General features: G+C 39.7%; 1 protein-coding gene and 1 pseudogene across 3 annotated transcripts in view; one reads left to right on the top strand and one right to left on the bottom strand.

Annotated features, from left to right (window-relative positions):
- Positions 1-14,319, bottom strand: part of WDFY2 (WD repeat and FYVE domain containing 2) — a 223,281-nt gene that overhangs the window by 43,083 nt on the left and 165,879 nt on the right. For all 3 annotated transcript variants that reach the window (XM_006083563.3, XM_014449351.2, XM_023748796.1), the window contains one exon: positions 5,528-5,678. In XM_006083563.3, the coding sequence (XP_006083625.1) occupies positions 5,528-5,678 (151 nt within the window). The remainder of the gene's footprint in view (positions 1-5,527; positions 5,679-14,319) is intronic.
- On the top strand, positions 9,760-10,330 carry LOC106695358 (annotated as a pseudogene).

Below are 14,319 nucleotides of genomic sequence, written 5' to 3'. Positions count from 1 at the left end.
AAGAAAAATAAGCAAGAAAAGCCAGAAATATTCTGAAAATAACAGTAATATGGCATGTGATGGGGAAAGCTAGCCCTATCAGATATTAAAACGTGTTATAAAATTTCTTTAATTAAAAGTGTGGCACAGATGCATAATTGACAAATGGACCACTGGAACAGAACAGAAAGTCTAGAAACAGACCTAAAAGCATAGAGAAATTTATTACATGTCTACTGAAGGTGGCTCTTCAACTAATAAAGATGGATTTTTTTTTTTTTTAAAAAGGATACTGACACAAACTGAATAGTCATTTGGAAAAATTAAATAGGATTTGTATTTCACATTATATACCAGGACAAATCCATATGAATTAGAGATCTCAATGTAAAAAATTAAAAAAATATGAAAGGTCTAGATGGAAGAGTTCCTTTATAACCCTAGTGGAAAAAGCTATTACTATCAAAAACACAAACAACAAACAAATGCAATAAGTAAAGCTAAAAGACCAATTGAAAAAAAACATATTTGCAAATTAAGTCACAAAAGGCCCAAATCTCTAATATATAAAAAGAGCAATCAAGAAAAAAACCATAAGCCTAATAGAAAAATGGGGAAAATATATGAATAGTTCAAGAAATGAAAATGTTGCTATGCAAAAACGCATTAATCTAGCAGGTCTGACTGCTATCCTTTGAAAGGTTGTCTAAAAGGCTGACATGGCATCTGGGAACTTGGATTTTAGGAGGGTTTCCGCCACTAACAGACAAGAGTGGCTAACTGTGCCTTAAATGCACAAACAATATGGTTTATGACAAACACCCACTTTCCTTGTGAGAGTCTGAAAGTTTGGTACATGCCACGCAGAGGCTGCCTATGTGACCAGTACAAGTCGAAGGTGCTGAGTCTCTAGTGAGATTTCCTGGTTGATAATGCCTAGCAATAATCCTGCCTCTAGAGATCTGTCCGGGAATACACTGGCAAAAATACAAGACACATGACGGAGGCTATTCACTCTGCATTATGGTAACAACTGAAGTTTGAAAACAACCCAAAAGCCCATGAAACTGGGACTTATTAATTTAACTATGACATATCCATGCAGAGGGAGGAAAAAAAGACCTCCATAAGCAAACTGACATGGAGTAACTTTCAGGATATATTATTAAGGGGGGAGGGGGGGGTTATATGTTTTACTACCTTTGTGTAAAAAAGGGAGAAAATATAAATATAAGTGTATGTGTGCTCATATTTAGAAAAGAAAACCCTGGAAGGATAAATCAAGATCTAACAAAAATGGCTGCCTATGGAGAAGGGAGAAACAAGTTGAGGGGGCAGAAATGAGAATGAGACTTTACTCTTGTTATAGAGTTTCCATTTTATAATCTTGTAATACTTTTACACATTAAAAATATTTATAAAATTAAAAAATCCCCCAAATTGACAATATTGTAAAATGAATGAACCTAATTATCAAATTGGTGATATAACCACGTAGTTAACACAATTATTTCAAGTGACTTCAAAGCACAGCATTTTGACTGTGCATCCTTTGTAGAGCATATTTAAGGACAATGAGAAATGCAAAGAAATCTAAAACCTCATCCAGTAGTCTTGTTATTACAATATTACTATTATTATTTTGAAATATTATATGCGCTGATAATTTATTATTTAAAAAAATATACATATATTTTCTAACTATCTCTAAATACTATTCCTCACTAAAAGAAGTGGCTGATTGCAGGAGTGGAATGGGAAGGTACAAGATGAACTTAAGACAGTTGTGCCAAAAAGCAAGGAAACGATCAGAAGCTATGGGGATATAAAAAAGACACAGGGATGAATCATGTCTTATTGGCCTAACTCTAAATCCAAATCACTTATAAGTTTAGTTTCACTTTAGTTGAAAACTTCAATAACCTTCCCTCCCAGGCTCTTTACCTTGGTCCTCTCTCCTTTCATCTCCCAATATGCTCTATAGCTGGGAAGAGGGGGAAGGCAAAATCTTTTTTAATTTTCTTTGACTTGGCCATTTTGAATTCACTTAGCTGCTGGGTAAACTTAATTGCTTTTTACAAAAGAAAAATGTCTATGTAGGTTTCATGTTAACAATGCTTTAAGAGCTAGTGAAAGGTGTGGCCACACTACTTCAGTTTTAAGCTTTCTACCTTATTTTCCTCCTACCTTCCCCTTTCCTCACATGCCATCCAGTGAGAAGACCTGCCCCTCAGTCTTGTCAATGTACCTGAGAGGTAGGAGCAGAACCACTGTCTCCACTAAAACTGAAATGGTAGACCTGTAAATGTGGGAAAACTATACTCGTTACAGCCCTGCCACCCCTTGTTGTGTGTGTATATATAATACTTTGTCCTTCATCTGTAACAGATCCAGTGTTGGAATTCTTTGGTGTAAATAAACGTTTGGTTTTATTTATCAAGAAAAAAAAAGACACAGGAACCAATATGATGGGGCTCTTACTGGCCAAAGGTGGGACAATAAGAGCATTAAAAAAAAGCAATTTATTGAAATATAATGAATATATTGTTTAAAAGACAAACAAAACCTAAGAGTTTATAAGAGTCCCACTCAACAAAAGCTATTTGGAAGAGGGCTGAAATAAAATTATAGTACAACCTCAAAGCCAGAGTGATTGGCATTAAATATGACATGAGGAAATATGAAAACCAAGATAACCTTAATAGCTTCTCAGTACTCGTTCCCAGAATAGGAACAGATCTAAGAGACTACTTGGTGGAAAGGCATTTCACTATGTAGGGTGACATCTTGAAAATATCTCCGACATGAACAGAATGTTAAAATGAAGAATATCTGAATTATTTTGTGGAAAATATGATTTAAAAAAAAGGCCAAATGACAGGACTGAAAGGTGAGGCTGGATAGAGTATTGACAAATTTATGGACTATGAAGTGGGGAGGGAAACAGTTCTATTTCCTTACTTCAACTGCCATGGGACTTCTGAGAAATAGCTCCATTCTACAGTATCCGGTTATACAGAGAAGTAGCTAAAAGATTACCAAACTCAAATTCTATTCCTGGTTCTCAGGTAACAGTTATGTGACCTCGGAGAGTCACATAAGCTACCTGGGCCTCTCTGAGCCTTTAGTTTCAACACTATGAAAATTGAGAATTAGTTCTTTTTTGTTTTTACTTTACCTTACTGTATTCATGGTGAACAAAGTAACCTTAAATAGAAACACTATATAAGCCCTCAGGGACTGCAAATGTAATTATTCTTTTTCTATCCTTCTCTGCATTATTATTATTATTTAGACTGTTTAATATCTGAAGATTCAGATCTTTAGCCAACACAATCAAAGATTTTGAGGTTATTCAGAAAGAATTCAATTTGTAAACTGGTCAGTCTCTGTCTTCCTTTATTCCTCTACTTCATTGCATATTTACTCTCCACTAAGAGGCCTAAAAGAGAGACTCTGGCAAGGGCAGCACTGTATGCCATCAATGTGCAGCACTGGAAAATTATCAGGAATGTATATGCTCCTAGGAGTAAGAGCTGGCTGGCACTGTGGCTCCAAAATTGGAGCTAGAGAGGCAGAGCTAATGGAGGTAACGGAATCTTCTCCAAGGGCCTGTCTGTCTGTAGTACTGCAATTCCCCTCCACCTTAATAGCAAGATTAGACTGGATAGTCGTGGATACTGGGAAATGAAGCCACAGGCTCTCTCTCTCTCTCTCTCTCTCTCTCTCTCTCTTTCTCTCTCTCTCTCTCTCTCTCTCTCTCTCTCTCTCTCTCTCTCTCACACACACACACACACACACTTTGCTTGATAAAACCACATGGCTGTGGCCAAAGGAAACAGTTGAAAAACAAGGGACAAAAACTACCAAAGTCAAGTCAAGTTTAACTCTGTGTTTTTGTGTTTCATTTTCAAATAGTTTAAAAAGTAAACTCGCCCTGGCCGGAGTGGCTTGGTTGAGCATCATCCCCTGTACTGATTCCCAGTCAGGTTGCAGCTCAATCCCCAATAGGGGGTGTAAAGGAGGCAGTGGATAGATGTTTCTCTCTCACATCGATGTTTCTCTTTCCTTTCCCCTCCCTCTCTCTCTAAAACCAATAAAAAAACTTCTTAAGGGCAAGATCTTTATATTTCTCTACTCCTTGGTTTGGTTAGTGATATAGATGATAAATCACTAGGTGTGGCTAGTAATAGAGAAGGCAGCATATTAAGAACAAATTACATTGCTGCCATTAGTTCTGTTCTCAAAAGAGTAATGCAGTATGATGGGGAAAAACAGCAGTCCAAGCAGAATCTAGGTTCTAGCGGTGATTTTCCTACATCCTAGCTGGGTGGCCACACATAGGGCCCATGACGATTCCTGGGCTTCAGCTGACTCATCTGGGAAATGAGGCATTGGACTGGACGGTCTCAGGCTCTTTCAGCTCTAACGCTATAAGAAATCATTAATGTACTGGCAAGAGAATTCATGCCAATTCATTTACTTTAAAAAGTAAACTTTGGAATTTCTTTTATTAACAGGTGGTACCACCCTCTCAAAGGAAAGTTGATTCTGCTCTTCATTTCTTACTGTCCTTGCTTCTGGTCTTCTTGGTAATTTGCCATTTTACAACATTCTACAAAAGCCATTCTTAATTTCTTCATCTTGTCCTTCCAGTGAGGAAAAAAAAAGTGACATTATCCCATACACACAAAAATACAGCTACTGCAAAGAAACAGTAAAGTATTTCTTCAGACTGTTGAGAATTGCTGAATAAGCAGGTTTACAAATAAGGTGAAAAATCTGAAAGCAAATCTTACTATTTCTTCCTACTTTGGCTGACAAGTGATCTGTTCCCACCTATTTGCTTATTTGCCAGAAGGTGAAGAGAGTTCTGCATCTTTTAAATCAAAGGCAGGGTCCTTGCAACAGTAGCATTATCCAAACTTATTAAGCCTGTGCTTGCTGGAGGCCAGATGTGAGGATTACTCAGCATTAGCAGGTGTTCACACTGAGCACATGGCTCCTGGAGACTTGGGAGATAGAAATAATACCATTCTACATATCCTGGAAAAGACTTGGACCTGGAACAAAGCCTGTAGATACCAGCTGACCTACTCAAGTCCTGGCACGGTAGCCTCTCAAATATTTTTAAATGAATAGGAATACTGTGGTTTTTATGCCAGGCACCAATGGGCATGTTCACAACCTTAGTATCTATGTGTAAATTAGTTCTGTACAAAAATAAAAGACTGTATTTCAGTGATGGTTTTATCCTCATGTTTTGCAATTGCTGGTGACAGCTGAGACTCACAATCTGGGCTGTGTTCTAACTAGATGTCAGGCTTTGGATCATAGTAGACCACAATCTACTTATTTTAGGTGAAATAAGCTCACTTTACTCCTCCTACATGAGGAATTGTTCATTAGAAAAGTCTATGAGTATCTTAATCAGCAGGGTAAGTTAGCAAATAAAAAAACTTTCACGTTGCACATCCCCCAAATTTTCTTGAAAGAAATAAGTCAGCAGCTAAGTTCCCACCAAGGAATTTTCTCCAGCAAAGGATACTGCAGGCCCGAGGCCACAGCACTGGTGCGATAACCTCCCAGGCGTTGCCCACTCTCAGAGCAGTGCCAGGCAAACTGCTTGTCTTGTCCCGTGCTCAGCACCCACTCCAGCTCCAGGACAAACAGGATCATCGTCACTCTGCTCTGATGTGCTGAAAACCAAGAGGCAAGAAAACAACCCATAAAGTATCCTAAAGGAGGCTGGTAAAGCATGGCCCACAGAGATGCATCGTTCTCTTCTCCCCTCCCAAACAAGCTAGCACAGGTAGGAAAGGGGTTCTCAGCTGCGGTGAGGGCATGCCACTGTAAAGGGGCACATCCGAGCTCTTATAGATGAAGTCTGGCTTATAAATCTACAACAAGGTTCTAGATCAACTGTCTGTAAGAAATCAAACACTTGGAATGGAGGGCAGAATTAGGCCCAAGTGCTAAATAAAAGTGAATGAAATATCCCTTATGTCAAAGTACATATATGTGATGAGAACATATTTCCTAGGGTTGCTCATACACAAGAGCAACAACATCATAGAATTATTGCACCGCACAACTTCAGAGTTAGAAGAAACCACTCATGTCATTTACTCCATCTCCCTGGGGAACTGAGGCACAATACAGTTCAGTATTTTGGTCAAGGTCTAGTGGCTTCACAATTACCAAATAAAATCAGTAAAATATTCGCTTTCTTCTTAATATACAATCCCAGGGGGTAAGGAAGAGGGGGCTGTGGCCACTGAACAGAGCTGACTGGAATAAACGGAGATGAACATCCTGGAACCTGGGCCTGCTGGGTCCAGTCTGGTGAGCAGAGCAGACTGATCACAGGTGTGATGCAGTGACGGAGAAGACAGCAGTTTCCCATTCTGATCAGCTGCCAGTTTCTGTGTGTCTAACAAGTACCAGGTACTTAAATCCATTATCTCGGTTATAGTGACCCTGCAAGAGTGGGGGGTTGCCTCATTTTACAGACATTACTTGGCCTTGGCAAGATGGCCTTTCAGATTGACTCCCAACAATACACTCAGAACCAGAGTGAATACCCACAGGACAGTCATTTCACCAAATGCCTGATGTTTTAAAATTTGGTATTTGAATCATGAGAATCAAAGGGATACAAAAAAGGTATAGAAGCAATATTACAACTTCTCTACAGTAAATGTCTGCCTTTCAGAGTATCAGCCACAATCAAGAAAAAACATCTTTAACTAAAAGAGTGACTTCCTGGAGAAACTCTGAAGATTTGTCATGTCTGTGTCATCAGATGTCTAATTAAGTTCCACCAACAATGGGATAAAAGCAAACTCTCTAATGCAGCGGACGCCAACCTTTCGGACCTCATGGACCACTGGTTGGCAACCACTGCTCTAATGGGTCCAAGTGTACCTGCGTCTCTTTTAGGCAGAACATGGCTCCCAGCACTTTGCCCCTTTTTCTCATGAAGGGACCTTTGACCTCCTATTTATTACTTTCTAAGTCCAAGGGGATGACAGTGGCCCACAAGATAAGGGGGGTGGGGGGAAGCGGGGATGTTAGCCCTCTGAGCTGCCATCATGTGACAGAGGAGAAAGAGGAGTTCAGTGACTTGTTCAAAGGTAGACAACCAATGAGTGACGGAGCTGGAATTAAAACCTAGTCTCTCGGCCAAGTTGGTTTTCTTTCTCTGTGTCAGGTTATGACTCTGAAAAAGAAACAAAAAACAACCCCCCACACATACTCTTTTTAGGGTGACAGAATTCTTTTATTCAAAAAGAAATCCTTTAAAGGTCATACATAACATTAAGCTTCAGAAACCTGGGCTTGAAGCCCATACTTCTTGAATGGCAGTGGTGAGAAAGGACATCTTTGCCTTGATCCTGATTTGAAGGGAAAGCATCTAGTTTCTCACAAGTATGTGGGTTTTTTGTCCATGTCTCCTTATCAAGTTGAGGAAGTTTCTCTCTATTCGTAATTTGCTGAAAGTTGTTTTTTGTTTGTTTTGTGTGTTTTTTATCATGAACGGATGTCAGATTTTATCAAATGCTTTTTCTGCATCAGTTGATATGATCATATGATTTTTTCTTCTTTAGCCTTTTGATGGAATGGATTACACTAATTTTCAAATGCTGAACCAGCCTTGAATATCTGGAATAAATCCTACTTGGTCATGGTACATAATTCTCTTTATATATTATTGAATTTACTAGTGTTTTTTTGAGGATTTTACATCTAAGTTCTTGTGAGATACTGGGACTGTAGTCTTCCTTTCTTGCAATGTCTTTGGTTTTGGTATCACTGATTGATTTAAAAAATATTTATTGAGATAAATTTCACATAATATAGAATTTGCCATTTAAACCATTCAGCGGTCTGGAGTATATTCACAATGTTGTATAGTCATCATGAAAAATTTTCCAGAACATCACCCTCAGCTCTAAAATAAACCCATATCCTCAAATTCCCCTTCTCCCATATCTGGAAAACCATTAATTTACTTCCTGTCTCTATGGATTTTCCTGTTTTATTATTTCATATAGATGCAATCATACAATGTGTGGTCTTTTGTGTTTTACTTTCTTTCTATTAGCATGATTTCAAGTTCATCCATGTTATAGCATATCAGTACTTCATTCCTATTTTTATGGCCAAATAATAATTCATTATATCAATATACCACATTTTATTTATCCATTCATCCACTGATGAAAATTTAGGCTGTTTTCACTTTTTGGCTATTATGAATAATGTTGCTATGAATATTTGTGTACAAGTTTTTGTGTGAATACAGGCTTTCAATTCTCTTGAGTATACAGGAGTGGGCAAAAGTAGTTTACAGTTGTAAGTACACGAAACAGAGTTTATTCTTGTATTATTACTTATTAATCACTGTATTATTTATTACGAACAACTATAAACCTACTTTTGCCAACCCCTGTATAACTAGGAGTATAAATACTATGTTACAAGGTAACTCTATTTTTAACTCTTTCAGAAACTGACAAACTATTTACCAAAGTGGCTACACCATTTTACATTCCCACCAGCAGTGTAAAAGGGTCCCAATTTTTCCACATCTTTGTCAACACTAGTTCCCCCTCTACCTTATTTGAGAGGAATTAATATTTATGCACTGATGAACTATGTTTCAGGTATTGTACTAAGAAATTTTATATATGCAATCTCTTTTTTATTGTAGTTAAATAAAACATAAAATTTACCATTTTAACCATTTTTGAGTGTACAATGCTGTGGCATTAAATACATTTACATTATTGTATAAACATTACCACCATCCACTCTCCAGAACTTTCTCATATTCCCAAATAGAAACTCTGTACCCATTAAGCACTAATTTCCCATTTACCTTCCCCCAACCCCTGGCAACCACCATTCTACTTCCTGCCTTAACAAGTTTGACTACTACCTCATATAAGTAGTATCACACCGTATTTGTTTTTTTGTGACTGGCTTATTTCACTTAGCATAAGTCTTCAAGATTCATCCATGTTGTAGTGCATGTCAAAATTCCTTTATATGTATGCAGCACCTTTTCTTCCACCGTTTGGATATTATGAATAATGCTGCTATGCACATGGGTATACAAATATCTGTTTGAGTCCCTGTTTTCATTTCTTTGGGTATAAACCTGGGAAAACCTCACTTGGTTGTGATGTACTATCCTTTTTATATATAGATGAATTTGATTTGCTAACATTTTGGTTAGATTTCTTACATCTATTTTCATGGGGGATGTTGGTCTGCAGATTTCTTAAACTGTCTCTGTTTAGTTTTAGTATCTGAAAATGCTGAATTCATAAAATGAGTTAAAAAGTCTTTTATTTCTTCAATTTCTCAGAGTTTGTATTGTTTCTTCCTTGTTTGGCAAAGTTCACCAGTAAAGCCATCTGGACCAGGAGTTTACCTTGTGGGAAGATTTTAATCATAGAGTCAATTTCTTTACTAGATATAGGACTATTAGGATTATCTATTTCTTCTTGAGTGACTAGCCGTTTGTACTTTCAAAGATTTGTTCATTTCATGTAAGTTGTAAAATTTATTAGCATAAAGTTGTTCATAATATTCCTTATTTTCCTTTAAATATCTCTAGAATCTATAATAATATCACTTCTCTCATTCCTAATATTGGTAACTTGCATTGTCTCTATCTCTCTGGTAAGTCTGACTAGAGATTTATCACTTTATTGATCTTCTCAAAACAAAAACAAAACACAGCTTAGCTTTGCCTCATCTACTGCGAGGATGAAAACCATTCTGAGCAATCCAACTGTCTACATTTCAGAAAATGTCACCATCACTCTGAAGGGATATACAGTTATGGTGAAGGGCCCCAGAGGCACCCTCCAGAGGGACTTCAATCACATCAATGTAGAACTCAGTCTCCTTGGAAGGAAAAAGAAGAGACTTCGGATTGACAAATGGTGGGCAAACAGAAAGGAACTGGCCACCATTCGCACTATCTGCAGTCATGGACAGAACATGATCATGGTCTTCCGTTACAAGATGAGGTCTGTGTATGGTCACTTCCCCATCAACATTGTTATTCAGGAGAATGGTTCTCTTGTTGAAATAAGAAATTTCTTGGGTGAAAAATATGTATAACCACAGGGTTCAGATGAGGTCAGGCATTGCTTGGTCAGTCTCTCAAGCCCAGAAAGAAGAGTTAATACTTGAAGGAAACAACACTGAACTTGTATGAAATTCAGCTGTATTGATTGAGCAAGCTACAACAGTTAAAAACAAGGATATCAGAAAATTTTTGGATGATATGTACATTTCTGAAAAAGGAACAGTTCAGTAGGCTGATGAATAAGATCTAAGTTGTCCGGCTACAGCACCAGCAAGATGCCAAATGATTCCTCAGACTTATTTGTGATATATATATTTTGTTAATCCTCACTGGAGGATATTTTTCTATTGATTTTTAGAGAGAGTGGAAGGGAGGGGGAGAGAGAGAGAAAGAGAGATAGGAGAGGAGAGGAGAGATCAATGTGAGAGAGACACATCGATTGGCTGCCTTCTGTATACACCCAACAGGGGCTGGGTATTAAAACTGCAACCCAGGGACACGCCCTTGGCCAGGAATCAAACTAGCAACCCTTCGGAGCCTGGGCTGACACTCTAACCACTGAACCACAGTGGCCAGGGCTATTGTGATATTTTAAAGATGCAATAAAAGCCATGTATTGATTTGAGAAAACAAAAATCAGACAAACAAAAAATTCCACAGCTTTTGGTGTCATTGACTTTTCTCTATTTTCTGCCTTCTATTTCATGAACTTCTGATATGATCTCTCTTCTGCTTCAGCTTAGGTTTCCTTTTTTTCTTCTCTGTCTGGTTTCTTGATGTAGAAGCTGAGGTCACTGCTTTGAGACCCTCTTCTCTTCTAACATGGGTGTTTAGTGCTATAAATTTCCCCTTTAGCAGCATCCCGTGAATTCTGATACATTGTGTTTTCATATTCACTCAGTACAAAATACTTTCTGATTTCTCTTATGATTTTTTTCTGTACCCCATGGATTATTTAGATGTGGATTATTAGCTTCCTTGGTATTGGGGATTTTCCAGAGATCTATTATTGATTCTACTTTAATTCCATTTTGATCAAAGAACATACCCTGCAAGGCTTGAAGTCTTCCAAATTTATTGAGACTTATCTATGGCCCAGAATATGGCCTACCTTGAAACGTTCTATGCACATTTGAAAAGAATGTATATTTTGTTTCAGTTAAATGGGATGTCCCACAGATGTCAATGAAAACACTGATGTGTTGTTCAAATCTTCTATAACTTATTGACTTCCTGAATGTTTATTCTATCAATTATTGATATGTTCAATCAATTCTTGAGAGAGAAGTATAAAGTTCGACTATAATTGTGAATGTGCCTATTTTTCCTCCTAAAGTTATATGTTTTTTAAAACATTTTTATTATCTATCTATCTATCTATCTATCTATCTATCTATCTATTATTTTTATTGATTTCAGAGAGGAAGGGAGAGGGAGAGAGAGATAGAAGCATCAATGATGAGAGAGAACCATTGATCAGCTGCCTCCTGTACACCCCTCACTGGGGATTGAGCCCACTACCTGGGCATGTGCTTCTGACCAGAATTGAACCTGGGACCCCTCAGTCCGCAGGCCGATGCTCTATCCACTGAGCCAAACTGGCTAGGGCTGTATCAGGTTTTACTTTAAAAATTCATAGCTATGTTTATTGGTGCAAAAACATTTAGGATTGCTATGTCCTCCTGAGGGATTGAGCACTTTATCATTGTGAAATGATCTCCTTTATCTCTGGTAATATTCTTTGCTCTGAAATCTACTTTGACTAATATTAACAGAGCTGCTCCACTCCAGATTTCTTTTGACTAGTGTTTGCATGGTTTATCTTCTTCCATCATTTTACTTTTAACCTATTTGTTATTATAACTCAAATGCATTTCTTGTAGGTAGTTTATATTTGGGTCTCCCTTTTTCACAATATCTGATGGCCTCTGCCTTTTAATGGGCTTTAGACCATACACATTTAATGTGATTACTGATAACTTGTTAGGTTTAAATTTATCATCTTACTACTAGTTTTCTATTTTCCCATCTGTTCTTTCCCCTTTTCCCTCTTACTGTTTTTTCCATGAGTAACTGAGAACTATCATATGATTCTGTTTTATCGCTTTGGTTGGCTTAGAAGCTCTAACATTTTGATTTGTTATTTTATTGGTTGTGTTAGAGCTAGTAGTATATATCTTTAACTTATAGTCTTCCTTCAAGTGATATTATACCACTTTATGTATAGCATAAGAACCTGACAATAGTATACTTCCATTTCTCTCTACCTCTTGGCATTTATACTATTATTGTCATACATATAAATTTTACATATATAGTGTTATGAACATCATGCTACTTTGTCATTATGTTTGGTTAAACAGCCAGTTGTCTTTTAAAGAAATTTAAATAATAAAAAAGATGGTATACAGTTGACCCTTAAACAAATGGGTTTGAACTGCATGCGTCCACTTATATATATGTGGAATTTTTTCAATAAATACAGTCAGCCCTCTGTATCCATGGGTTTTATTTACATCTATGGAGTCAACCAGCCACTAGTCAAAACAGTATTTTTGATCTGCAAACTGTATTCATTGTGCCTGCCTTGCTGGCCTCTGAGCTTGCAGTTTAAGAAACATTGTTGCAATTATAGAAGCTAAACAAAACCCCAGAAACCTGCTTTCAGCAAGCCGGGCCTCAGAGCTGGAGTTGAAACAGTGTTTCGATTATAGAACCCAAACAAACCAGATACCTGCTTTCAGCAGCCGAGGTCTCAGAGCTGGAGCCGAGCCTCAGAGAGAAAGCCGGCTCTCAGTTCTAGTGACAGCCATAGAAGGTAAATAAATCCAAGAATAAAAAAAAAAAGAAAAAAAGGAGAGGTTTGGAGCTTCAGTCGCCCGCCAGCCTGAAAACGGCCCTCAGGAGCCCCTCACCCAGACTGGCCACGCACCCCAGGGGGGACGCCCACCCTGAAGGGGGTGTGACCAGCTGCAAACAGCCATCATCCCCTCACCCAGGCTAGCCAGGCACCCCAGTGGGGATCCCCACCCTGAAGGGGGTGTGACCAGCTGCAAACAGCCATCATCCCCTCATTCAGGCTGGCCAGGCACCCAAGTGGGACCCCCACCCTGATTCAGGACACCCTTCAGGGCAAACCAGCCGGCCCCCACCCGTGCACCAGGCCTCTATCCTATATAGTAAAAGGGTAATATGCCTCCCAGCACCGGGATCAGCAGAGCCACGAGGCCTCACGCCCCAGGATCAGCGGAGCCGTGAGGCCTCCTGGCACCGGGATCAGCAGAGCCTCCCAGCACCGGGATCAGCAGAGCAGCGAAGCCTCCTGGCCCCTGGAGCAGCGTGACAGGGGGCAGAGCCCAAACCCCCTGATCGCCCTGCGGCTCTGTGTGTGACAGGGGGCGGGGCCACAACCTCCCTATCCGCCCTGCTCTGTTCGTGACAGGGGAAGGCACCCCAACCCCCTGATCAGCCCTGCTCTGTGCCTGATAGGGGGGAGCTCCCCAACCCCCTGATCAGCCCTGCTCTGTGTGTGACAGGGTGCGGCGCCCCAACCCCCCCATGGGCCCTGCTCTGTGTGTGACGGGGTGGAGTGCCCCAACCCCCTGATCAGCCCTGCTCTGTGGGTGACAGGGGGCGGCACCCCAACCCCCCAATCGGCACTACCCTAAGCATGACTAGGGGTGGCATCGCAACCTCCCATCCTCCCTGCTCTGTGCATGACACGGGGAGGCGCCCCAACTCCCCATTCGGCCCTGCTCTGAGCCCTAGGGATTGGGCTTGCCCTCTGCCACCTGGAAGCAGGCCTAAGCCAGCAGGTCATTATCTCCCGAGGGGTCCCAGACTGTGAGAGGGCACAAGTGGAGCTGAGGGACACCCCCCCCCTTTCGGCAGTGCACAAATTTTTGTGCACCGGGCCTCTAGTCCAGCCGTGGGCAAACTACGGCCCCCGGGCCGGATCCGGCCTGTTTGAAATGAATAAAACTAAAAAAAAAAAAAAAAAAGACCGTACCCTTTTATGTAATGATGTTTACTTTGAATTTATATTAGTTCACACAAACACTCCATCCATGCTTTTGTTCCGGCCCTCCGGTACAGTTTAAGAACCCATTGTGGCCCTCGAGTCAAAAAGTTTGCCCACCCCTGCTCTAGTCCTATCTAATAATAGACAAACATGGTAATTAACTGTACCTCCGACACGCTTCCCATAGGCTAATCAGGGCGATATGCAAATT

This window comes from Myotis lucifugus, unplaced genomic scaffold, assembly GCF_000147115.1.
Source record: "Myotis lucifugus unplaced genomic scaffold, Myoluc2.0 scaffold_7, whole genome shotgun sequence".
Lineage (NCBI taxonomy): Eukaryota > Metazoa > Chordata > Mammalia > Chiroptera > Vespertilionidae > Myotis > Myotis lucifugus.
This window is presented reverse-complemented; position numbering and strand designations above follow the sequence as displayed.